Source organism: Rana temporaria, chromosome 3, assembly GCF_905171775.1.
Source record: "Rana temporaria chromosome 3, aRanTem1.1, whole genome shotgun sequence".
Classification (NCBI taxonomy): domain Eukaryota; kingdom Metazoa; phylum Chordata; class Amphibia; order Anura; family Ranidae; genus Rana; species Rana temporaria.
The window spans coordinates 88,916,420-88,940,345 of record NC_053491.1 but is presented as its reverse complement, the minus strand read 5'-3'; the positions used below and the strand labels follow the sequence as shown (position 1 = coordinate 88,940,345).

The window sequence follows — 23,926 nt, the reverse complement described above, 5'->3', positions numbered from 1 at the left end:
GAAATAATTGTGGATTATTTATGGACTTTTAATTATTATATGAGCTAATAGCACCTTATTGAAGAATAAGAGATCACTATTTAAAAGGGAAGCTCTGTTTGAGCACTTTAATATTCATCACTGTACACAAACACGTCTGTTTGAACATTATTTGGATATATACATACATGTATGACAATATTCCTTCATTAGTCAGGCCAAAGCCTCATACACTCGATTGGACTTCCATGGTACTTTTCCTTGGATTTTTGTCCGAAGGGGCGTCGGCCGTGAACTTGTTCTGCATACACACGGCAGAACATTTTCTGCCAACATTCACCAAATCACGTGTTTTTTAAGCTCTTTATCGCCACCCTTTGGGCATCTTCTGCTATTGTTGTCTGATGTTTAGCATTGGTTTGGAGAATGCGTGTTTGTACTTTGGATTGTAGTCCGATGGACTTGTGTACACACGATCGGATAATCCGACGCAACACATTTGTTGTAGGAAAGTTTGAGAGCATGCACAGCGAACATTTGTCCGTGGAAATTCCGACAACAATTGTCCGATGGAGCATACAGACGGTCGGATTGTCTGAAAAAACATGTCCGTCAGACCGTTGTTGTCGGAAAGTCCGATCGTGTGTATGGACCTTTTGAACAGTGTTCAATGTGCAGTAAACCATAGGAAACAATTAGATAGGATCCAACACAAATGTGAATGGTGCAAAGTGATTGGTAGGCAGACATGATTGCTATGGATTACAGCACTTTCTCCATCACCTTTGCCGTTTGTACTACTTTACACTGTGTATAGCTTTTCCAGCTTTAGAAAAGACATCAGACACAATTTTCTGTAATAATTCTGCACTTACTTGAAACTCTCGTAGTATGGTGGAAATGTTGGTTTCGCTTGCCAGATTTGTCAACACCTCCAGCTGCACAGGAACAGAAATAGAGATTGTATTCTTATTAGTGCCAATTATATTTGTCATTTCACTTTTGTGATACTTAAATATTTACCATTGTTATTTACTGTACCCGTATTTTTAATCATAATATCTCTCAATAGTATAGTATCGTTGAATAAAACAGGTCACACTTAACACCTTCAGTGCCCCCTACAGATTAACCCCTTCACTGCCAGTGTCATTTTTACAGTAATCATTGCATTTTTATAGCACTGATCGCTGTAAAAATCACAATGGTCCCAAAATGGTGTCAAAAGTGTCCATTGTGTCCGCCATAATGTTGCACTCACGATAAAAATCGCTGATCGCCGCCATTACTAAAAAAAAAAAAATTTTTTTATAAAAATGACATAAAACAGTCCCCTATTTTGTAGACGCTATAACTTTTGCTGACAGACCACGCACGACCTACACATACAGACCTACACATACAGACCTACACAGCAACCAACCAGAGTCTGTTTCATTTACAAAAAAATGACTCTTTTTATGCAATTGTCTCTTCGTGTTTCTCAGGCCTCATTCACACCATACAGGCAGCAAAACTGATGGAAACTGACACACAGATTTCACTTGCAGAGACACGAGTTTACATCATATTCCATGCGTTTCAGTGAATTTTATACATGTTTCAGATTCCTGCACAGAAAAGATCTGCACGTGATACGTGTCGTGGTGTGATCAGGGCACATAGAGAACAGTTGTTTTACAATTACCTTTAAAATCTTAATTTGTGTCGGGTCAGTAGATCGAATGTAGAAACTTTTCAAATATGGTTCAAACATCCCCTGTGAAAAGGCATCAGAACATGAATGAGCACTATAGTATAAAGTATAGATTACAAGCTATCATATCACACTATGTATCACATGCACTTTTAGGTAAATATATGAACTAACAACACACAATTTAAATACATTATAATTCAATTACATAGAGGAAATAATTTAAATTTAAATTATAACTAGACTCAGACATTACAGTATATCCATCCAACAACTCACAGATCTATACAGTCATTAAAGTGGACATGGCTGCTTTTACACTGAGGCATTGGCGGCGTTGGCGGTAAAGCGCCGCTATCGAAAATTTGAAGGTTCAAAATGGAAAACTTTTTTCAACCAAACAAATTTTCAGACAGCGTATGTGGTTTTCGTTCAGAAATTACATTTGTTTTAAAAACTGAATGTTAAAAGCAAGAGAAATTTTAGAAAGATATTCGTCAATTCATTGAATATACAAAGAATTTTTGTAGGAATATTCTCTTTGGAAATTCTACTAGTGTATGGCCAGCATAACCCTGTCAGGTTTTTCTTTTTAGTCTGTGTCCCTTAAGGCTGGATTCACACCTATGCAGTTTTAGGTCATAGGTTGTATGTTAGCTCTCCATTTCAAAGAAAACAGTCAATGTACTAATTGCTTATACTTAGGCCCCGTACACACGATAGAATCCATCCGCTGAAAAATCTCAGCGGATCGGTTTCAGCGGATAGATTCTATGGTGTGTACATTCCTGCGGATATTTATCCGCGAAAATTTCCCAATTCCAGCAGATAAAATTTGTAGACATGTCTACAAATCTATCCGCTTGAATTGTCTCCCGCGGATCAATCCGGTGGTCTGTACAGACTCACCGGATCGATCCGTCCGAAGGGATCCCCCGCATGCGTCGTAATGATTCGACGCATGCGTGGAATTCCTTTTATGACAGCGTCGCGCACGTCGCCGCGTCATCATCGCGGCGATGGCGCGACACGTCATCGCGAGGGGATTTCGGCGCGGATTTCGATCCGATGGTGAGTACACTCCATCGGATCCAAATCCGTGGAAATCCTCGAGAGGATTTATCCGCGGATACTGTCCGGTGGACCGTATCCGCGGATAAATCCTCTCGTGTGTACTAGGCCTTAGATTATTTTACCAGCTCTTCTGTGAGACCAGAGCTCTCATTGAAAATACTGCCATACATTCAAAAAAGTGTGACTACTATCTCAAAATGAACTACACAGAGACCATAGATTAGTTAGATGTTCATTCAAAATACAATGCATTTTTTTTTCTGCATCAAAAATGCATGGAAAGTAGGTTATATGGGTAAAAATAAAAAAATGATTTAGGTTTGAAAATAAGTCACAAAGTTATGGTCAAGTTAACTGATGCATGCTGACACTGCAAAATGTGTCCTTAGCATCTAGGCATCAAATACCTCTGGTCATGCAAAGGTAATGAATAATAAGGATATAATGAGACTCACTTACCCTTCTTTTGATGGACATGGTTGCCACATTCTGCAGTACCACATACTGTACCTCACTAGCAGGAAAATGACAAAAATATTTATTGTGAAATTCAACAAATTTGCAGTGAAAATACAGAACATAGCATGAATATTTGAAATTTAGGCAAAACAAATAAGATAATACTGAGAACAAGCTATTAAATTTAAAAATGTATAGGAAATATATCAGGGATATGACTGTCTACCATGTTTCATATCTTGGTGAACTGATGCCCCTCGATATTCAGTCGGTGTGTATGGCCCTTTAGATTGTAAGCTCCTCGAGGGCAGGGACTGATGTCATAGTACAATATATATATATATATAGCACTGAGTATATTGGCACTATATAAGTACCTGTAATGATAATAATGATAATAATAATAATCTTAAGATTTAAAGTTGGTCAGATCAGCAACATTCTATACTGAATCTAGTACAGATATTAAAGAGGAAGTAAACTTCCTTTGCAGACTTTTACCTATAGGTAAGCCTATAATAAGCCTTACCTATAGGTAGTGAAAATATCTCCTAAACCTGTACTGTTTAGGAGATATTTCCAATGCATGCAGCCTTTGACCTCACTGGTGCATGTGTTCTGAAGGAACGGCCCATGGGTGCCGCTCCTTTCGAGCTGGTCCCGCACGCATGCACAGAAGTGACGTAATCGCGGCTCCGGCCAATTACAGCGTCGGAGCCTGCGAACATGGAAGCTCTGGGAAAGATGACAGCCGTGACAGCGGTGTGCCGAGACCGCTGCAACAGCTTTTTTCTAAGGTAAGTATTTAATAATGAGCTGGGGGCGATTCCCATTTAAATGAGGCGCGCTCCCGCGCCGGCCGTACTGCGCATGCTCGTGACGTCATTTTCCCGACGTGCATAGCGCGAAATTACGTTTACGCCGGGCTTTGTGGATTGCGACGGGTCAATAAAGTTGCGTCGAAAAAAATAAAAGATACGGCGCGAAAAAAAAATTCAAATTCGAAAAAAAAACGCGTCGCGAGACAGAAGGGTCTGCTTTTACATGGTGTACTAACTTTACACCATGTAAAAGCAGCCCTAATTTTGCGTATGCAACTTAATACTTACGGAGAAAAAACAAAGCAGAAAAGCTTTGTGGATCTCCGTAAGTCCTAATTTGCATACCCGAGGCGGCATTTCAAAGCGAAATGCCCCCAGCGGCGGATGCGGTACTGCATCCTAAGATCCGACAGTGTAATTCAATTACACATGCCGGATCTTCTCCCTAACTATGGAAAACTGATTCTGTGGATCAGTTCCATAGTTAGGACCAGGGATACGACGGAGTAACAGCAGTTACTCCGTCGTATCTCTTTTGAGGATTTGGCCCAATATTTCTAAGAATAGTAAAAATTCTTGGCATAAATTACACATAAATGTGAACATTCCTTCTCAATCTTATGACAGTAGCTTTGGGCCCTCTCTATATTGCTATAGAAAAAAAAATATGTTGCCCTAAAGATTTTATAAACTGTTTAACTTTCTTCCAAATTATTAAAATATAAAATGATCACAGTTGGAATGATTTGTATATATAGGGGCAGATTCACAAACAATTGCATGGGCGCAGCGTATGTGAGATACGCTACGCCGCTGTAACTTACTTTTCCCAGCTTCGAATCCCCAAAGAATTTGCGCCGTAAGTTACGGCGGCGTAGTGTATCTCTCGCGGCGTAATGGCGCGCAATTCAAATGCGGTGAGTAGGGGGCGTGTTTCATTTAAATGAAGCGCGTCATGCGCGCATGCGCCGTCCCTAAATTTCCCACCGTGCATTGCGCTAAATGACGTCACAAGGACGTCATTGTTTTGACGTGGACGTAAATTACAACCGGCCCGATTCACAGACGACTTATGCAAACAAAATAAAATTTTTAAAATTATACGCGGGAACTTAACATTGCGTACGCCACCAGATAGCAGCTTTAACTATACGCCGAAAAAAGCCGACTAGAGACGATGTAAAAGAATGCGACGGCCGCTCGTACGTTCGTGGATCGTTGGAAATAGCTAATTTGCATACTCGGCGCGGAAAACTACGGGAACGCCACCCAGCGAACGCCGAAGAATTGCATCTAAAAACCGAAGGCGTACGCCTGTCGGATCTAACCCAAATGCCGTCGTATCTTGTTTTGAGGATTCAAAACAAAGATACGACGCGGGAAATTTGAAAGTACGCCGGCGTATCAGTAGATACGCCGGCGTACTCTCTTTGTGGATCTGCCCCATAATCTTCTTCTTGCACCACACACTCCCAGTAGTGTACAGATTCACACGTCAACACTTGCAGGCAGTGCTTTAACTGGGCTGGAACGCGGCGGTACTCAGTACCGCCACTTCCAAAAATGGCCCTGGAGAGTACCAGCACCTCTCCGTGCGTCCAGTACGTGGGTTTCCCGTACCGGAACGCAGCCCCAGGCCAGGAATATGATGATACGGCCCGACAGACCTTTTAATCAGGCCCCCGGGCGTTGAGCTAGCTACAGCATTGTAGTGGCTGGCCGCTGGGCGAATTAAATTGCGCACCGTCTCCTCCATAAAAGTCATTGGCTGGGCCGGCCATCAGCTAGTGGAGGGGGGCGGGCCGTGTGCAGAGTACGGCTTGAGCCGTACATGCAGGCGCAGGCAGGGAGTTGACCTCACGTTAGATGACGTCAACTCCTTTCCGCGCACCTGTGAGGAGCGATCAGTGCGGCGTGGTGGATGTGAGCGGGTGACTGGCCCTCCTAGGACGGTGCAGCAAAGTGAAAAATCAGTCATCGGACTTTGCTTTGGATCTGAAGTACAGATTCTTTACTAATGGTGAGTGATGTTTTGTTGCTATGGCTGCTCACAGACTGATATGTATATTCTATACTTCTCCTATCTATTTTCTGTGGTGTCTGTCCCTTGTCATGCTTTGTGCCCATTTTATCTTCTCTTTTTTTAGTTTCTGACATCATCAGCTGGTTTATGTAATTTTAGCAGCAAAATCAAATGTTAAGTTTCGTCTAAGAGAGGGTTTGTAAAATATATATATTTTCATGTTCAGTATTGGGGGGGGGGGGGGGGAGCACCGGCGCTTAAAATAGAGTACCGGCACCTCTTTTGGCCCACTTAAAGCACTGCTTGCAGGTTTAAACTTTACAATCAGACATTATATATGCTTAGAAATGCAATGAAGAAATGAACACCAGCTTAGTTTCATGCAGATCTCCAAGCTGCTGGATCCCCTCTTTGTCCTGATTTGACTGACAGCTGTCACTGTAGCACAGCATCTTGTTTCCCTTTCCAGATCAGTGAAAGATGATCAGCAGCTTGGAAACCTGCAACTTTAACAGGAAACCCAACAGTCCAAGTGATAGCAGACTAGTGACAGTTCTATGTCTGGGTGATTCCCCGGCAAATAATCAGTTTACAGCGGACAGTGCAGCAATCACAAGACTGTGCTATCAGCAAGATGCTATGGGCGTTCCTTCATTGCTCTGTTTTCTGCATAGACGTGTTTATTATCTAACAGAGCAGGCGGTAAATCCAACACATACAGAACAGGTTTATTTATATCAGCGACAACAGAACTGTTAACACCCAAAGGTGCCAAAAAAACATACAGATTGCATATCTCTATGTAGCGACCAAAGAAGCAAAGTGTCACAAGCACACTATGCAACATCATATTTGGACATTTTTTGTCATAAACAACAATGCGACAATTCAAGGCCACTCAGGACCCTTTCCTTAAGCCTCGTACACACGCCTTGATTTTCAGACGAACAAATGTTGGCAGACAACTCGTCGTATGAATTTTTCCATCTGATTTTCATATTGTGTGTGTAGCGCTACCCCCTCAGGAGCCGTTGGTTAGATTGGGACGGCATAATTAGGTTACCTCTGTCATGTGTCTAGGGATGATGATACAGATGATGGAGCAGTAACGAAATGTCAAAACAGCAGGGTGTCGTTTTCTGTGCTTTATTTACTTGCCCAACATGGCAAACAGTCAACTTGAGGTAGATAGAGATAGGTTGGTGAAAGGAGAATTTGCAGTTTCAGGCCTATAGATAGTCCTGCCTCCAATAGGACTTTAACTCACGTCGCCACTCCAGCCGGAGTGGGTAAAGTGTACCTGGACAGCCCTCTCTAACTGACCTGGCAGCCAGAGTATCACTTAGAACTTCTGAAGCCTCGTACACACGACCGAGGAACTCGACGGGCGAAACACATCGTTTTCCTCGTCGAGTTCCTTGTTAGGCTGTCGAGGAACTCGACAAGGCAAGTTTCTCCATTCCCGTCGAGGAAATAGAGAACTTGCTCTCTTTTTGGCTCGTCGAGTTTCTCCACAGTTTCCTCGATGAAAATGTACACACGACCGGTTTCCTCGGCAAAAAAATATCTCCCAGCATGTTTCTTGCTGGTTTTTGCCGGGGAAACTCGGTCGTGTGTACGAGGCCTGAGAAGGAACAAGTCTCTGCCACTGACTTGGCTCTAGTAGAATTAGGATTAGGAGCGGACCTCTGCCACAGGCCAGTACTCAGGAACATGGATGGTAGAGCGAATCCTCTCAGTAAATACAATTTGCCTGAATCTCCCACTGGTAGCTTTTCCGTATGGTCACCGACTAACAGGTTGCCATCGAGCAAACTGTCAGTGTACAGTCACCGTGATCCCTGATGGATTGTCTAGGCCCTGTTGGCTTGCCTGCCTCCGGGCTCACCTCAGACCGACTCCCTACCGAACAGCACAAGTCACTTGGGATCTTCCTCATGAAGTGTTCGGACCCAGTAAGTCATTAGGGCCCCTTTGCAGCTTTAGGTGCTCCGGGCCTTGAGGGCCCAGAACTGGGAACTCCGCGTAGCACGTGCGCTCCGGCCTGGTAGGCCATCTCGCCGGGGCCCGTGATGTGCGCACACCCTAAAGGTGGGTGCCGCACCCGGGACCAGGAACAAGCGAAGACCCCACAAAATGGCGTCCGCCCTAGAAGTACCCTCCCCCAGCATGCCCCGCGAGGGAGAAACTCCTCTGATTGGCTGCTGGCAAGAGGCGTCTCTTCCCTGGACCCCTCTGGCGCCACCTGCTATCCAAAGATGGAACAGTACCTTTAGAACACAAAATGAACCCACAGGACAGTACAGCCGGACAGAAACCTAATTTAACGAATCATAATGAATGAGAGCAAAATAACTCTCTTATTCCCCTTTAAATTTGACATAGCACCTGTACTGAAAGTACACAGGCGCTACATGTGTACGGGCCTTTAGACTGCTGCCTGAGAAGAGAGTCCTCAGTGGCCCTGAAATGTCAGTTTGTTGTCTGTGACAAATAAAAGTTCCACATTTGGTTTTACATGGTGTACTGGTGACACTTCTTTGCCTCTATGTAAGTCAGTACATATACTCTATATACTGCAATCAACATGCTTTAGCATCGCCCTCTCATCTCATGATAGTGTCACTCATTATTTCTCCACCATAGTACCCACTGCTATGAAGGTTTGAAAAGCTGGCGTGCACTGGACAATACAGACTTTTGGGGTTATTTACAAAAGGCAAATTCACTTTGCACTACAAGTGCACTGCAAGTTCCATTGCGGTCGGCGTAGAATATGTAAATCACTAGATACGCCTATTCACGAACGTACGCCCGGCCGACGCAGTACAGATACGCCGTTTACGTAAGGCATTTTCAGGCGTATAGTTATTCCATTAAATAGTTGGAATAGTAATGTTAAAGTATGGCCGCCGTTCCCACTTCGAAATTCGAAAATTTTACGTCGTTTGCGTAAGTCATCTGTGAATAGGGATTTACGGGCCAGATCCACAAAAACCTGACGTAACTTAAAAAATCCAATTTAAGTTACACTGCCTTAAAGTTTCTACCTAAGTGCCTGATCCACAAAGCACTTATCTAGAAATTTCAGGCTGTGTAACTAAAATTCCGCCGGCGCAAGGCGTTCCTATTCAAATGGGGCGAGTCCCATTTAAATGAGGCGCGCTCCCGCGCCGGCCGTACTGCGCATGCGCGAAGTTACGTTACGCCGAGTTTTGAGGATCGCGGCGGCTTAAAGTTGCGTCGGGGAAAAAAAAAAATGACAGCGGCATGCATTCCTGAGGGAGAACTCCATGCCAATTTTCAAAGAAAAAACCGGCATGGGTTCCCCCCCCAGGAGCATACCAGGCCCTTAGGTCTGGCATGGGTTGTAAGGAGACCCCCCCACGCCGAAAAATTGACGTAGGGGGTCCCCCTACAATCCATACCAGACCCGTATCCAAAGCACGCTACCCGGCCGGCCAGGAAGGGAGTGGGGACGAGCGAGCGCCCCCCCTCCTGAGCCGTGCCAGGCCGCGTGCCCTCAACATGGGGGGGTTGGGTGCTCTGGGGCAGGGGGGCGCACTGCGGGCCCCCCCACCCCAGAGCACCCTGTCCCCATGTTGATGAGGACAGGACCTCTTCCCGACAACCCTTGCCATTGGTTGTCGGGGTCTGCGGGCGGAGGCTTATCGGAATCTGGGAGTCCCCTTTAGTAAGGGGGCCCCCAGATACCGGCCCCCCACCCTAAGTGAATGGATATGGGGTACATCGTACCCCTATCCATTCACCTGGAGGCAAAAAGTAAAAGTTAATAAACACACAACACAAGGCTTTTTAAAATATTTTATTATTCTGCTCCGGACGCCCCCCCTGTCTTCGTTATTAGCTCTTTTACCAGGGGGGGCTTCTTCTTCCACTCTCCGGGGGTCTTCTCCGCTCTCCGGGGGGGGTTTCTTCTTCCGCTCTCCGGGGGGGGGCTTCTCCGGACTCCGGGGGGCTTCTTCCATCTTCTCCCCTCTTCCGCTCTTGACTCGGCGAACCCCGGTTCTTCTGCAGCTCTCCGGTGCCTTCTTCTTCAGCGCTGGCTGCCTGCTATGTTTGTGTGTTAGCTCGATTTCAAACAGGCAGCCGGCGCGGTCTTCTGTGGCGTCAGGGTCTTCTGGTCTTCTGTTCTTCCGATGTTGCCTCGTCGCCTGTTGTCGCTGTAATGATGGAAGCGCGCCTTGCATCCCATTTATATAGGCATCACCGTCCCATCATGCTCCGGTAGGTACCCACGTGGTGGGTGCACGTGGGTAGGCACCCACCACGTGGGTACCTACCGGAGCATGATGGGACGGTGATGCCTATATAAATGGGATGCAAGGCGCGCTTCCATCATTACAGCGACAACAGGCGACGAGGCAACATCGGAAGAACAGAAGACCAGAAGACCCTGACGCCACAGAAGACCGCGCCGGCTGCCTGTTTGAAATCGAGCTAACACACAAACATAGCAGGCAGCCAGCGCTGAAGAAGAAGGCACCGGAGAGCTGCAGAAGAACCGGGGTTCGCCGAGTCAAGAGCGGAAGAGGGGAGAAGATGGAAGAAGCCCCCCGGAGTCCGGAGAAGCCCCCCCCCGGAGAGCGGAAGAAGAAACCCCCCCCGGAGAGCGGAGAAGACCCCCGGAGAGTGGAAGAAGAAGCCCCCCCTGGTAAAAGAGCTAATAACGAAGACAGGGGGGGCGTCCGGAGCAGAATAATAAAATATTTTAAAAAGCCTTGTGTTGTGTGTTTATTAACTTTTACTTTTTGCCTCCAGGTGAATGGATAGGGGTACGATGTACCCCATATCCATTCACTTAGGGTGGGGGGCCGGTATCTGGGGGCCCCCTTATTAAAGGGGACTCCCAGATTCCGATAAGCCCCCGCCCGCAGACCCCGACAACCAATGGCAAGGGTTGTCGGGAAGAGGTCCTGTCCTCATCAACATGGGGACAGGGTGCTCTGGGGTGGGGGGGCCCGCAGTGCGCCCCCCTGCCCCAGAGCACCCAACCCCCCCATGTTGAGGGCACGCGGCCTGGCACGGCTCAGGAGGGGGGGGGGGGCGCTCGCTCGTCCCCACTCCCTTCCTGGCCGGCCGGGTAGCGTGCTTTGGATACGGGTCTGGTATAGATTGTAGGGGGACCCCTACGTCGATTTTTCGGCGTAGGGGGGGTCCCCTTACAACCCATACCAGACCTAAGGGCCTGGTATGCTCCTGGGGGGGAACCCATGCCGGTTTTGTTTTTACAAATTGACGTGGAGTTCTCCCTCGGGAAAGCATACCAAATGCCGTCGCTGGAATGGGCCTTTACAAGGTGTGACTAACTTTACACTTTGTAGAACGAGCCCTAATTTTACACTTGCAAAATAACACTTACGGCGCAAAAAGGAAGCTAGAAAGCTTTGTGGATCGCCTTAAGTGCTAATTTGCATACTAGCAACGGCATTTCGACTCGAAATGCCCCCAGCGGCGGATGCGGTACTGCATCCTAAGATTCGGCAGTGTAATTCAATTACACATGCCGGATCTTCTGTCTAACTTTGGAAAAAGCCTTTTGAGGATCGTTTCCAAAGTTACACACAGACTGAACAGCAGTTAAGTCGGAGTATCTCTTTTGAGGATAACCCCCTACACAATTTACGTCCACGTCGAAATCAATAGGACCGTGCGACTTAGCCGCAATGCACACTGGGAAATGTAGGCGGACGGCGAATGTGCCGTTCCAAAAAAACGTCAATCACGTCAGGTCAAAGCAAATTATCATAAAACACGCCCCCTCAGCCTATTTTGAATTAGGCGCGCTTGCGCCCGCCGCATTTTCCGCTACATCGCCGTAAGTTAGGAGGCAAGTACTTTGAGAATACAGTACTTGCCTCTCTGACTTAAGGCGGCGTATCGTAAATACACTACGCCGCCTTACAGTTGCGCGCCCCTACCTGAATCTAGCTATGTGTGACACGATCGCATGGTACTATTGTACCATGCGATCTGGTGCAGGCAAACAGACTGCATTTGGGGTGTTGTTAACTTATGTGACCACAAATGTAAGGAGCGCTCTTCCCCCTGACCATCATGGTAATGTACCATGAGCTGTAATGATATTAATTATTATCGGGTGGTTCCTGGGACCAAAACTTTATTTTAAGGGTTCCTCCATGTTAAAAAGGTTGAGAAGACTGCTCTAAAGTGTGGTTGACTCCCACATAGTGTGCAGTCACCCAAAGTCTAAAGCCTCATACACACGATCGGACTTCCATCTGACTTTTCCGTGGATTTTTGTCCGAAGGGGAGTTGGCCGTAAACTTGGTATGCATACACACACCAGAACATTTTTAGCCAACTTTTACCAAATCATGTGGTTTTTCAGCTCTTTACCGCCACCCTTTGGGCAACTTCTGCTATTGTTGGCTGATGTTTAGTATTGGTTCTGAGCATACGTGTTTGTACTTTGGACTTTAGTCCGATGGAACTTGTGTACACACGATCGGATTATCCTCCATCAGACATTTGCTGTCGAAAAAAGTTTGAAAGCATTCACAGTGAACATTTGTCCGATGAAAAACCAACAACAATTGTCCGATGGAGCATACAGACGGTCGGATTGTCAGATAAAACATGTCCGTCGGACCGTTGATGTCGAAAAGTCAGATCGCGTATATGGGCCTTAAGGGTAAGTGGTCCTGTTAGAATGAAATGTTGATCCAAAAAAGTTAAATGCAGCAATACATAATACAGACATGCATCTTACAGGTAAGTACTGACATAAAATAGAAAAAAAAGCAGGATTCATTGTTAAGCGTATCATTGACCAAATTTGCTCTAATACCTGTGACTACGTAGCAATCGAACCAAAGCCTTTGCTATCACTCCAACTTCTGCTTTCGGTGCAAGATGAAAATATAGCTGAGCCACTGCCATGACAACCTGCAAAACATTATTAGAACTTTGTTGAAACTCTCAATTACTAAACATTACATTTGACATATAATGTACCGGCAGCCCCCGGGTTATGAACAAGATAGATTCTGATGGCTTGTTCTTCAATTGAATTTGTATGTAAGTTGGAACAGGTAAATTTTTTAGGAGTAACTCCAGCCCCAATTTTTTTTTACATTTTGGATAGCATAGGGAAGGGCCATGCAGTGATGTGGGATTGCTGACAGGTCCGCCAGACAGTAAGTGGCAGCATATGGTGAGCAGCAAGATGGCCACCTGGCTGTTTCCCGGGACCAGCGTGACGTCACGCTGCCTCTGTTCTTTTTTTTTTCACAAGAAAACGCTGCCTCTGTTCTTAAGTATGAGTCGTATGTAAGTTGGCAGGGCCGCCATCAGGGGGGGTACAGGTAGTACACCTGTAAGGGGCCCAGAGGTCCCCAGGGGCCCGGATGACAACCCCCTTAAAAAAAAAAAAGAAAAACATTTTTTTTTTTAGGGGTCCGGAGGTTGCCAGGGCCTCAGATGGAAACCCCCCCTTTTTAAAATGTATTTTTATAAAAAAATCTATATTTTTTTTAATATATTTTTATTTTATTTTTTATTAAAGGGCCAATTTTTTTTTTAAAGGTCCGGAGGTCCCCAGGGGCCCGGAGAATCTTTTTTTTTTTATATTTTTTTTTATTTCTTTTATTTTTTATATATATAATATTATTATTATTAATAATAAAGGGACCAGAGGTCCTCAGGGGACCCCCCCCCCCCCGGTGCTCATGCCTGAAGCTGTGTAAGGGGCCCCATAATTCCTGATGGTGGCCCTGTAAGTTGGATGTTTGTAACTCAGGGAGGTAGCAGGTAGTTCTAGGCAGAGTGGGTTAGTAATTCTTTCAGCTTTTTATTGTTTGATTTTCCACACTCTTAAGCCTCGTACACACGGTACGATTGTTGGCCAACTGAGCATCTGTTTTTTGTCAAAAGGGCGTGTGCCAGGATCTTGTTTTGCATACTAACGTTACACAATTGTCGTGCCACAAACACGAACGTAGTGACATACTACGAGGAATTTCAGCTCTTGAGCGCCACCCTTTGGGCCCCTTCTGCTAATATCTTGTTTGGTGAGTATTGATTCCGAGCATACGTGTTTGTACTGTCCACTTTTGTGTGACGGATTTGTGTACTGACCATACGAAAATCAGACATGGAGCCGTAGGCTGCTGAAGATTTACTAGCATGTCATCTAACATTTGTTGGTCGAAAATTGTACAACAATAGTCAAAAGGCGCGAACGGTAAGTATTTAGGACAAAAGTCTGTCAACAGACAATCTCCTTCCAACAATCATACCGTGTGTACGAGGCTTAAGTCTATTTAAAGTGGTTGTAAACCCTTACAGACCACTTTATGCTACAGGTAAGCCTATAATAAGGCTTACCTGTAGCTACTCAGGATATCTCCTATCTCCTGTCCCCTGCATGTCATCGGCACATGCGCACTGGGGCAAACTGAAGCAATGGCACTATGTGCCTTTGCTTCAGTCCGTGTGCTGTTACCGGCGACGTCATCGCGGCTCCAGCCAATCACAGACCCAGAGCCGCGATACCCGGAAGTAACCTTGTGGAAAGATGTCGCCGCTGGAGGGGGGACGAGGACCGCTGAGGGGGCTTCGATGTAAGGTAAGTAATTCATAATGAACTAGTATGCTATGCATACTAGCTCATTATGCCTTTGTCTTGCAGGGTTTTTTTTTTTTTATCAAGGGCTTACAACCACTTTAAAGTGGAGGTTCACCCGGAAATGACAATTTTTAAGATTAGATTCCTGCTCATTTTGTCAAGGGGAATCGGGAAGTTTTTTTTAAATCGAAGCAGTACTTACCGTTTTAGAGATACATCTTCTCCGCTGCTTCCGGGTATGGGCTGCGGGACTGGGCGTTCCTTCTTGATTGACAGTCTTCCGACAGGCTTCCGACGGTCGCATCTATCGCGTCACGATTTTCCGAAAGTAGCCGAACGTCGGTGCGCAGGCGCAGTATAGAGCCACACCGACGTTCGGCTTCTTTCGGCTACTCGTGACGCGATGTATGCGACCGTCAGAAGCCTGTCAATCAAGAAGGAACGCCCAGTCCCGAAGACCATACCCGGAAGCGGCGGAGAAGATCGCTCTCTAAAACGGTAAGTACTGCTTCATTTTTAAAAAAACTACCCGATTCCCCTAGACAAAATGAGCATGAATCTAATCTTACATTTTTTTTAGGGTGAACTCCCGCTTTAAGTAGTATAGGAAAACTCCCCATTTCCTGTCTATTTAATGGTCAGAAAGAACAGGAAGTGAGGAGAAAAAAGATTGTATTGTCATCTTTGTCCCCATGAGAGTAATTTTTTCACTTCCTGCCCAGGCGATGGGTGTCAGAACAGGGAGAGAAGAGACATTTCCTCTATGGAGACACAGACAGGATACTAAATCTGATTGAAAAATTTCCCCAGCGGGACAGAGACAATACTAAAAACCAAAGAGATGTTCTAAACTTTCCCCCTTCTATCCAACACTAATGTTTTGCCTGGAGATAGGCTTGAATTACTTGGTTACATTATATCCCCACATATTCTCTTTACAGCAGGTCACAAACTTTCAAATACAGTGGAAACTCGGATTGCGAGTAACGTGGTTAACAAGCGTTTTGCAATACGAGCGCTGTATTTAAAAAAAATCCTGACTCGGTTTGCGAGTGTTGTCTTGCAAAACGAGCAGGATTCAAGCCACAGTGGTGAGGGGGGCGCTGGAGCCGAACGGTGCCGATCGGCGCAATGCACGGAAAGACTCGGAAATAGTCTGTTCCCGAGCCTTTCAGAGGTTTGCCGAGGTCAGTCGAGCTGTCGTCGGGTCTTTCCGTGTGTTTCCGAAGCTCTCCGGCGCCCCCCCCCACCTTTGGCCACATGTGGTATTGCATGCCATTGAAGTCAATGTGGAACAAATTATTTTCGTTTCCATTGACTTCAATGGGGAAGTTCGCTTTGATATGCAAGTACTTTGGATTACGAGCATTCTCCTGGAAAAGATTATGCTCGTAATCCGAGGTTCCACTGTACTGCAAACATGAAATAAACAGCAATGTAATACAGGAGGTCTGTGCAGTCGTTTTCTTCTCTGCTTTTGTTAAATAAGCAATGAGTAAGTAATTTCTTACCGCTGCATTGCGGCTCTGAAGTAGAGGTTTGGTGTTACGGAGCAGGAGACGGTGGTCTGGGTCCATAACATATGGCTTGCGTTTCGCTAGAGAAGATTGTTCTGCTTTGTCTTCTTTTCCTGCTTCATCATCATCTGAACCATAGAAGGCTTTCTCAGGATTTTCCTCAAGGAGAGATTCCTAAGAGCACACAGCAAGATAAGTATATGTACAGCTCAAACCTTTTTTTTTTTTTTAAGATTTGGATACAGTAGGCAAGGGTTAGAACCCCAGTTAAGTTTTTTTGCTCTCTATGTTTGTGATTGGTAGGATCGCTGTCTGAATTTGTCATGGTGACCTGTGTCAGGAACCCATCAACAGGGAATGCAAAAATCACCAGAACAAGAGCTGAGGGCAACTTTTTATGATGAGGACACTTGTAACCATCGATTTAAGAGGGGATAGCCAGGGGCGGACTGACCATTGAGTCACTCAGGGACTGCCCGAGGGCCCCATGCCACTAGGGGGCCCCATCAGGGTTGCCAGGCTCAATAAAACCAGGGACAGTATGTAAAAATCTGTGTTTATTTTTAGATCTGTCCCTGATATGTCTGAAAACGACATGCTTTTGATGTGAAAATCCTGAGATTTTAGCTGCCCCGCCTCTGCACTGCCTCCTGGCGTGGTGGCCATCTGTAAGCCCAGGGGCCCCATAATCTTCTATTGCCCGGGGGCCCCATGAGTTGTCAGTCCACCCCTGGGGATAGCCCTTGTTTTCAAGGGTTTTCCTTTCACTTCTTCTTTGATACCTAGGACATTATAGTTTCTCCTAACCCAAAACAAAATATTTAGGCTGGGTTCACACCATCACGCATCCTTCTCACAGCAGTTGTCCGGTGCGTCCTGGTTCACCGCTTCAGGTTCCATTTCAGCTGAAATCTGAATTTGGACGTGAAACGGACCAAAAGTTGCACCGGACCCGCTGCTGAGATATGTGAACCGGCTCCATAGAGACCGGTCAAAATCTCCTGCTATTGCGAATTGGAAGCGGATGCTGAAGTGTACCACTGCTATAGAGTGGTACACTTCAGCACCTGGAAGATGTTAGTACTCAGATTGATGTTTTATAAATAAACTCAGTTTTTATACGATAAAACACAATTTAGACCTTATTTTTATATATGCCCGCCGATCATCTCTCCCTGTCAGTGTGAACTGAGGAATGCCATTTACTGGCACTGACTGGTTCACGCTGTGATCAGCTGTGATTGGTCACAGCTGATCACGTGGTAAGTAGCCTCCGTCGTGGCTCCTTACCATGATCAGAGTGACACACAGCACCACTGATCACCACACTGCACGTCCCAGCGGGTGCGCACCGCCATGTTATCCTGCTGGACGTCATACAGGGGCAGACTGACCATTTGGGCACTGCTCGAGGGCCTCATGTCACTAGGGGGCCCCCATCAGGGTTGCCAGCCTCAGTAAAACCAGGGACAGTATGTAAAAATCTGTGTTTTTTACATCTGTCCCTGAAACGTCTCTTACTGACATTCTTTTGATCTAAAAATCCCAAGATTATAGCTGCCCCGCCTTTCTAGTGTGTGTATGTATACTGTGTGTGTGTGTGTACTGTGTGTCTGTATGTGTATTCTGTGTGTATGTATACTGTGTGTGTATATTGTGTGTCTGTGTGTGTATACTGTGTATGTATACTGTATGTGTGTGTGTATACAGTACTGTGTGGCCCCATAATCTATTGCCTGGGGGGCCCCATAATCTCCTATTGCCCAGGGGCCCCATAATCCCCTATTGCCCGGGGGCCCCGTATTCCCCTATTGCCCGGGGGCCCCATAATTTCCTATTGCCCGGGGGCCTCATAATCTCCTATTGCCCGGGGGCCCCATAATCTCCTATTGCCCGGAGGGGTCCCATAATCTTCTATTGCCCGGGGGGGTCCCATAATCTTCTATTGCCCGGAGGGGTCCCATAATCTTCTATTGCCCGGGGGGGTCCCATAATCTTCTATTGCCCGGGGGCCCCATAATCTCCTATTGCCCGAGGGCCCCGTGAGTTGTCAGTCCAACCCCGACGTCATATGATGCCCAGTCACGATAACTCACCCACCGCCCGGCTGTCATTCTGCTATAGGCCGGGTGGGAAGTGGTTAAATAGCCTTGCAGTATTTAAATGTCATTTTTGTATGTGTGAGCCATAATATTTTTTTCTGTTTGTATGGTCTTATAGCAGCACCATCTTTAATGTAATGCATTGTTAGGGTGTGCCCACCAAATTTATTTCAATGGTCACACAGAGTCGCAGCTCGGGAGCGAGCCTGTGCTTGGGTGACCTCATTGGAAGCTTCTTGCCCTGGGGCACTTGGCAGGAGGGAGGGGCCAAAAGTTGCAGCGGGGGACCTGAGAAGAGGAGGATCCGGGCTGCTCTGTGCAAAACTGCTGCACAGAGCAGGTAAGTATAACATGTTTTTTTGTTTATTATTATTTAAGTTAATATCACTTTAAGGTTAAAAATATCTTGCTTTTACAACGGCTTTAAACAACAAAATCATCTGTAGTTCATTCTAGTATATTGGAGCAGTGAACAGGTAACATGGTCTGTAATGTGAGTTGTCTATAAGGTACTTACATTTTGGTTGGGGTTCAAAAACTGGGTCCTTGCGTAGCGTGTAAGCATGTTGATGATTACCACTTGCCCCCATTCCTCCACATCGATCAGCAAGTTGCACAGCTTACGGTAGTTCTTATGGATCAAATCAATGCGTTCAGGGCAGACCTCTTCAAATGCCATCACAACACTTCCTGCAACCAACTTGGGGAAGAAATAAATAAAAGGTCAGGCCTAGAAAAGCACTTAGTCACCTACAATAATTACATCAATCTAAATTCCTGAAAAAATGATCTCCCTGTACAATCCGCTAATGATAATGGCAGTAAATGTTTTGAGCAATGTCACTGAAAGCATCGTGATCTGCCAAGATCTGAGGCCACAGCATCCAAAATCCCATCTGCTTCATTTGTTGTTTATGAAGGTCCATTACTGTATGTTGGATGTGAAGAGGTTTCATCACATTCTTCTGCTTTTTGTGGATCAGTGCTCATTCGCTTCTAGCTGTCGCAGGCCCATTAACCCATTCCTCCCTGTGGGATGCTTCGAAATACAGTCGTTTTCTGTTTATTTGCAGCAAATCTGGTTGATTGTGCTGCTATCTATCTCCCCCTTCTGTTCAATTATGCCAATATGTAGTCTGCGACATAGTTTTGGTAAAAAAACTAAAATCACTATAAGCGCATATTGATTGGTTTGCGCAAAAGTTATTGGCCCGGATTCAGAAAGACTTACGCCGACGTATCTACTGATAAGGCGCGTAAGTGCACGGATGCGCCATCGTATCTCTGCGCCTGATTCTGCAAGTAAGATACGCCTGAAATTTGGCTTCCTCCGACCGACGTAAGTTTCCTACGCCGTCGTATCTTGGGCGCATATTTACGCTGGCCGCAAGGGGCGCTTCCATGGATTTACGCGTCGAATATGTAAATGACCTAGATACGCCGATTCACGAACGTACTTGCGCCCCCCGTCGCATGAGTATATGCCGTTTACGTAAGGCATACATCCGGCGTAAAGTTATTCCACCTATAAGGAGGCGCATCCCATGCAAAGGTATGGACGTCGGAACAGCAGTCGTATTTTACGTTGTTTACGTAAGTCGTACGTGAATGGGGCTGGGCGTAGGTTACGTTCACGTCGTAGGCATTGAGCCGTCGTATCTTAGGGAGTAAATTCAACATTTGCATGGGGTCAAGCTTCATTTAAATGGATCACGCCCACTTCCTTCCTACTTTAAATTAGGCGGGCTTACGCCGGACAATTTACGTTACGCCGACACAACGTTGGGAGCGAGTGCTTTGTGAATACTGTTCTTGCCTCTCAATGTTACGTCGGCGTAGTGCATATGAGATGCGCTACGCCCACACAAATATACGCTGCTCTACGTGAATCTGGGCCATTGTGTCTACAAAATAGGGAATAGATTTATGGTATTTTTTTTATTTTTTTTTACTAGTAATGGCGGCGATCAGTGATTTTTAGCGTGACTGTGACATTGTGGCGGACAGATTGGACACCTAACTGACATTTTTTACACTTTTTTTGTACAATAACAGTGCATTAGTACAATAACAGTGCATATTTTTAGCACTGATCACTGTAATAATGTCACTGGTTCCCAGTGACATTATTACAGTGATCAGTGCAAAAAATATGCACTGTTATTGTACTAATGACACTGGCAGGGAAGGGGGTTCCCCCTCACAGGCAGATTCCCATCCTGTCACTGCGGGGAACGATTGCAGGTGGCTGGCAGACATCGAGTCCACCGGACCCACTGATTGGCTGGCCAATAGGAGCTTGTGCGTGCCTCTGGTGGCGCGTGCCACCCACGAAAGAGAGTTCCTGCACTGATGTACAGCTACCGCAATTTGCGGGAACAAGCCGCCTTGCCGCAGTATAGTTACGGTGGCTGGTCGGGAAGCGGTTAAAGTGGATGTAAACCCTCTCCTATACCCAGATGATACCCAGAGAAACAAATCTCCCTACACAAGTTTTACATGTATATCTTTCTTTCCCGTTCTACACTCTTTAGAAAGTGCATATCATGTTACAAATCTTTCTTTCTCTTCCAGCAGTGGGTGTGGAGTCTGGGCTTACACTGTGTGTGAGCCGATTGGTGGAAAGGCACACACTCCACCCCCACTCCAGATAGGCAGAGGAAGGAAGGAACATGCAGGTGCTGTACTGTGAATAGACAAGCTCTCTGCTTATCTCCCTCTAAGTTCTCTCCCTGACATAAATTTTCAGCTGCTGTTATCTACTGTGTTTGAGAGCTTGTCAGAAGTGACTCTGCTGATAACAGAGGAACAGAGCAGGAGAAAAACACAGCACTTAGTGCTTTGGAGAGAGATAAGTAAACCCTACAGATAAATGTGCCTAGGTCAAATTTTATGAATGTGGTTTACAACCACTTTAACTGTGTATACATGCCAATATTCTCAGCAATTTCGAACCTCTGTGTGTAATAATGAGCAATTCCAACATGCCAATAAGTTAAGCTGATAAGTTTCAATGTATAAAATACATCTATTAACCACTTACCGACCACCGCACAACTATGTACGTCGAAAACATGGCAACATGGCACAGGCCACGGGTCCCGGGAACTCGGTGTTCCCGGGAGTCCCGTGATTGCGGTTAGCTATGACACTGTCACTGATGACCATTCCCTGTGATCGGGAACGGTCATCAGTGATATGTCACGTGTAGCCATGCCCCCTAACAGTTAAAATAACTCCATAGGGAACACATAACCCCTACAGCGCCACCTAGAGGTTAACCCCTTCACTGCCAGTGTCAGTTTTACAGTAATCAGTGCATTTATACAGCACTGATTGCTGTAAAAATCACAATGGTCCCAAAATGATGTCAAAAGTGTCCAATGTGTCCGCCATAATGTCGCAGTCAAGATAAAAATCGCTGATCGCCGCCATTACTAGTAAGAAAATATATATTAATAAAAATGTCATAAAATAGTCCCCTATTTTGTAGAAGCTATAACTTTTGCGCAAACCAATCAATAAACGCTTATTGTGATTTTTTTAACCAAAAATATGAAGAATACGTATCGGCCTAAACTGTGGAAATTTTTTTTTTTTATATATTTCTGGGGGATATTTATTATAGTAAAAAGTAAAAATAATAGATTTTTTTTCAAAATTGTCGCTATTTTTTTGTTTCTAGCGCAAAAAAAAAAAATCATAGAGGTGATCAAATACCACCAAAAGAAAGCTCTATTTGTGGGAAAAAAAGGAGGCAAATTTTGTTTGGGAGCCACGTCACACAACCGCGCAATTGTCAGTTAAAGCCACGCAGTGCCAAATCGCAAAACGTGGCCTGGTCTTTGACCGCCAAAATGGTCCGGGGCTGAAGCGATTAATAAAGGCGAATATACTTTCAACCATATAAAGATGTTATACTTACTGTTGTTTTATCTGATAACAGTTTCTCGATTACTTCAATAAGCTGGTCTTTCTGGTCTGAGTCCAAGCTGCAAACAGGAGAAAATGATAAAAAATCTAAGTAAGGCTTAATGTACACGAGACGTTTTAAAACCTCCCCTGTACGATTTAATTTGACAGATAGTAAACGATGTTTAAAAACATCAGTTTTGCCGTGTTTAGCTGCGTTTACGTTTTAAAAAAAATATATATTATTTTTCAAATAGACTAAAAAGGGATCTCCATTAAAAACGCCTATAAACGAAACACGGCCACAAGCTGTTACAGGCATTGGGCGTTTCAAATGCGTCTCAAAATCCATTTTTTTTCTTTCCAAAAAATGCTTCTAAACTCAACTATTTAAAAACGACTATAAATGACCCTGTGTACATGTACTGAACTGAAAAGATAATATAGAGGGAGTCCAGGGGCAGCTGAAAAAAATGCCCAACTGCTACTAAATATCCGTTTACCAGCAGCAGTGTACATGAGGCCTTGGGCGTCTTGCACACGATACTCCTGCTTGAACATGTATTTGCGTGCAGTCTCGTGCATGCGCGTTTGCGAAAATTTGCACAAATTTTCGTGCAAACTTATTCTCGCGTTCTGCAGTATTGATTTGCGCACATTTGCATGCATTCCGATGAACAAAAATATATATTGCATGCTCCATCGCAGTTTTTCCGACGGGAAAACTGCCGAAAAAAAAAAAAAAACAGGATCTCTTTTATTTTGTGTGACCGTGTGAATGCAACACAAGTTTGAGCCAAAATTCAGTCAGAAGAAAATCCACGGTTTTCTTGTCGGAATTTCCGATCGTGTGTACGCGGCATAACTGAAACATGCCGATCTGATCCATGACCAGCTTCTGCGCTCAGCTCTGCATTTTTCCTGTGCCCTAAGTATTTAGCCTTAATCTGTCCAATCTATTGTCCTTCTGTTCCAATGCAAGCCCTCTGATTGCTTCTGTCGTTGTGTGGTTGCTCCCAGCATCCTTCTGGTCTATTTTTATTTTGAGTGTCTGTCTGCTTTTCTGGCAACCTTCTAATCCCACGCTATTTGCTAAATTTACTTCAGAGTCTTTTTTTTTTAACAACTTTCCAAGAACGTATCTGTTGTCTCATCTGGAGTCTGCTTCTGTTGGTCCCTAAGTATCTATCTTTCAGCTGTACATCATCAAGGGATGCAGCCTGAAAATGTCAGCTACGCAACTCGATCTCTACTGGTACCGTGTTTCCCCCAAAAATAAGCCTGGGTCTTATATTAATTATGCCAACAAAAGACACAGTAGGGCTTATTTTCAGGGTAGGTCTTACTATGTAATGTGATGTCTTCTCTCCCCCTCTCCCTCCCTGCCTGTCAGGAATCCCCAGTGTGAACCGAGTTAAAATGCTTGTAAAATCCTATAATCCACTCTATTACAGTATTATATAATGTACAATGTGTGTGTTTCTGTAATATAATTGTGCCAAATACCTTTGTTATAGAGCCGCTCTCTGCTTCTGTTACCCGCCGGAGCTCTCTTCCCCCGCAATTATATTACAGAAACACACACATTGTACATTATATACAACTGTAATAGAGTGGATTATAGGATTTTACAAGCATTTTTAACTAGGGCTTATTTTCAGGGTAGGCCTTCTATTGCAGCCCTCCTTGAAAATAACGCTAGGTCTTATTTTCAGGGTAGGTCTTATTTTTG

The 23,926-nt window shown here is 45.1% G+C and overlaps 1 protein-coding gene across 14 annotated transcripts in view; it reads right to left on the bottom strand.

Annotated features, from left to right (window-relative positions):
* Positions 1 to 23,926, bottom strand: part of AP3B2 (adaptor related protein complex 3 subunit beta 2) — a 129,038-nt gene that overhangs the window by 61,070 nt on the left and 44,042 nt on the right. For all 14 annotated transcript variants that reach the window (XM_040342904.1, XM_040342905.1, XM_040342906.1 and 11 more), the window contains exons 6-12: positions 22,208 to 22,274; positions 18,800 to 18,982; positions 16,175 to 16,354; positions 12,885 to 12,982; positions 3,209 to 3,263; positions 1,667 to 1,738; positions 855 to 917 (exon numbers count right to left, since the gene is read on the bottom strand). In XM_040342904.1, coding sequence (XP_040198838.1) covers positions 855 to 917; positions 1,667 to 1,738; positions 3,209 to 3,263; positions 12,885 to 12,982; positions 16,175 to 16,354; positions 18,800 to 18,982; positions 22,208 to 22,274 — 718 coding nt within the window. The remainder of the gene's footprint in view (positions 1 to 854; positions 918 to 1,666; positions 1,739 to 3,208; positions 3,264 to 12,884; positions 12,983 to 16,174; positions 16,355 to 18,799; positions 18,983 to 22,207; positions 22,275 to 23,926) is intronic.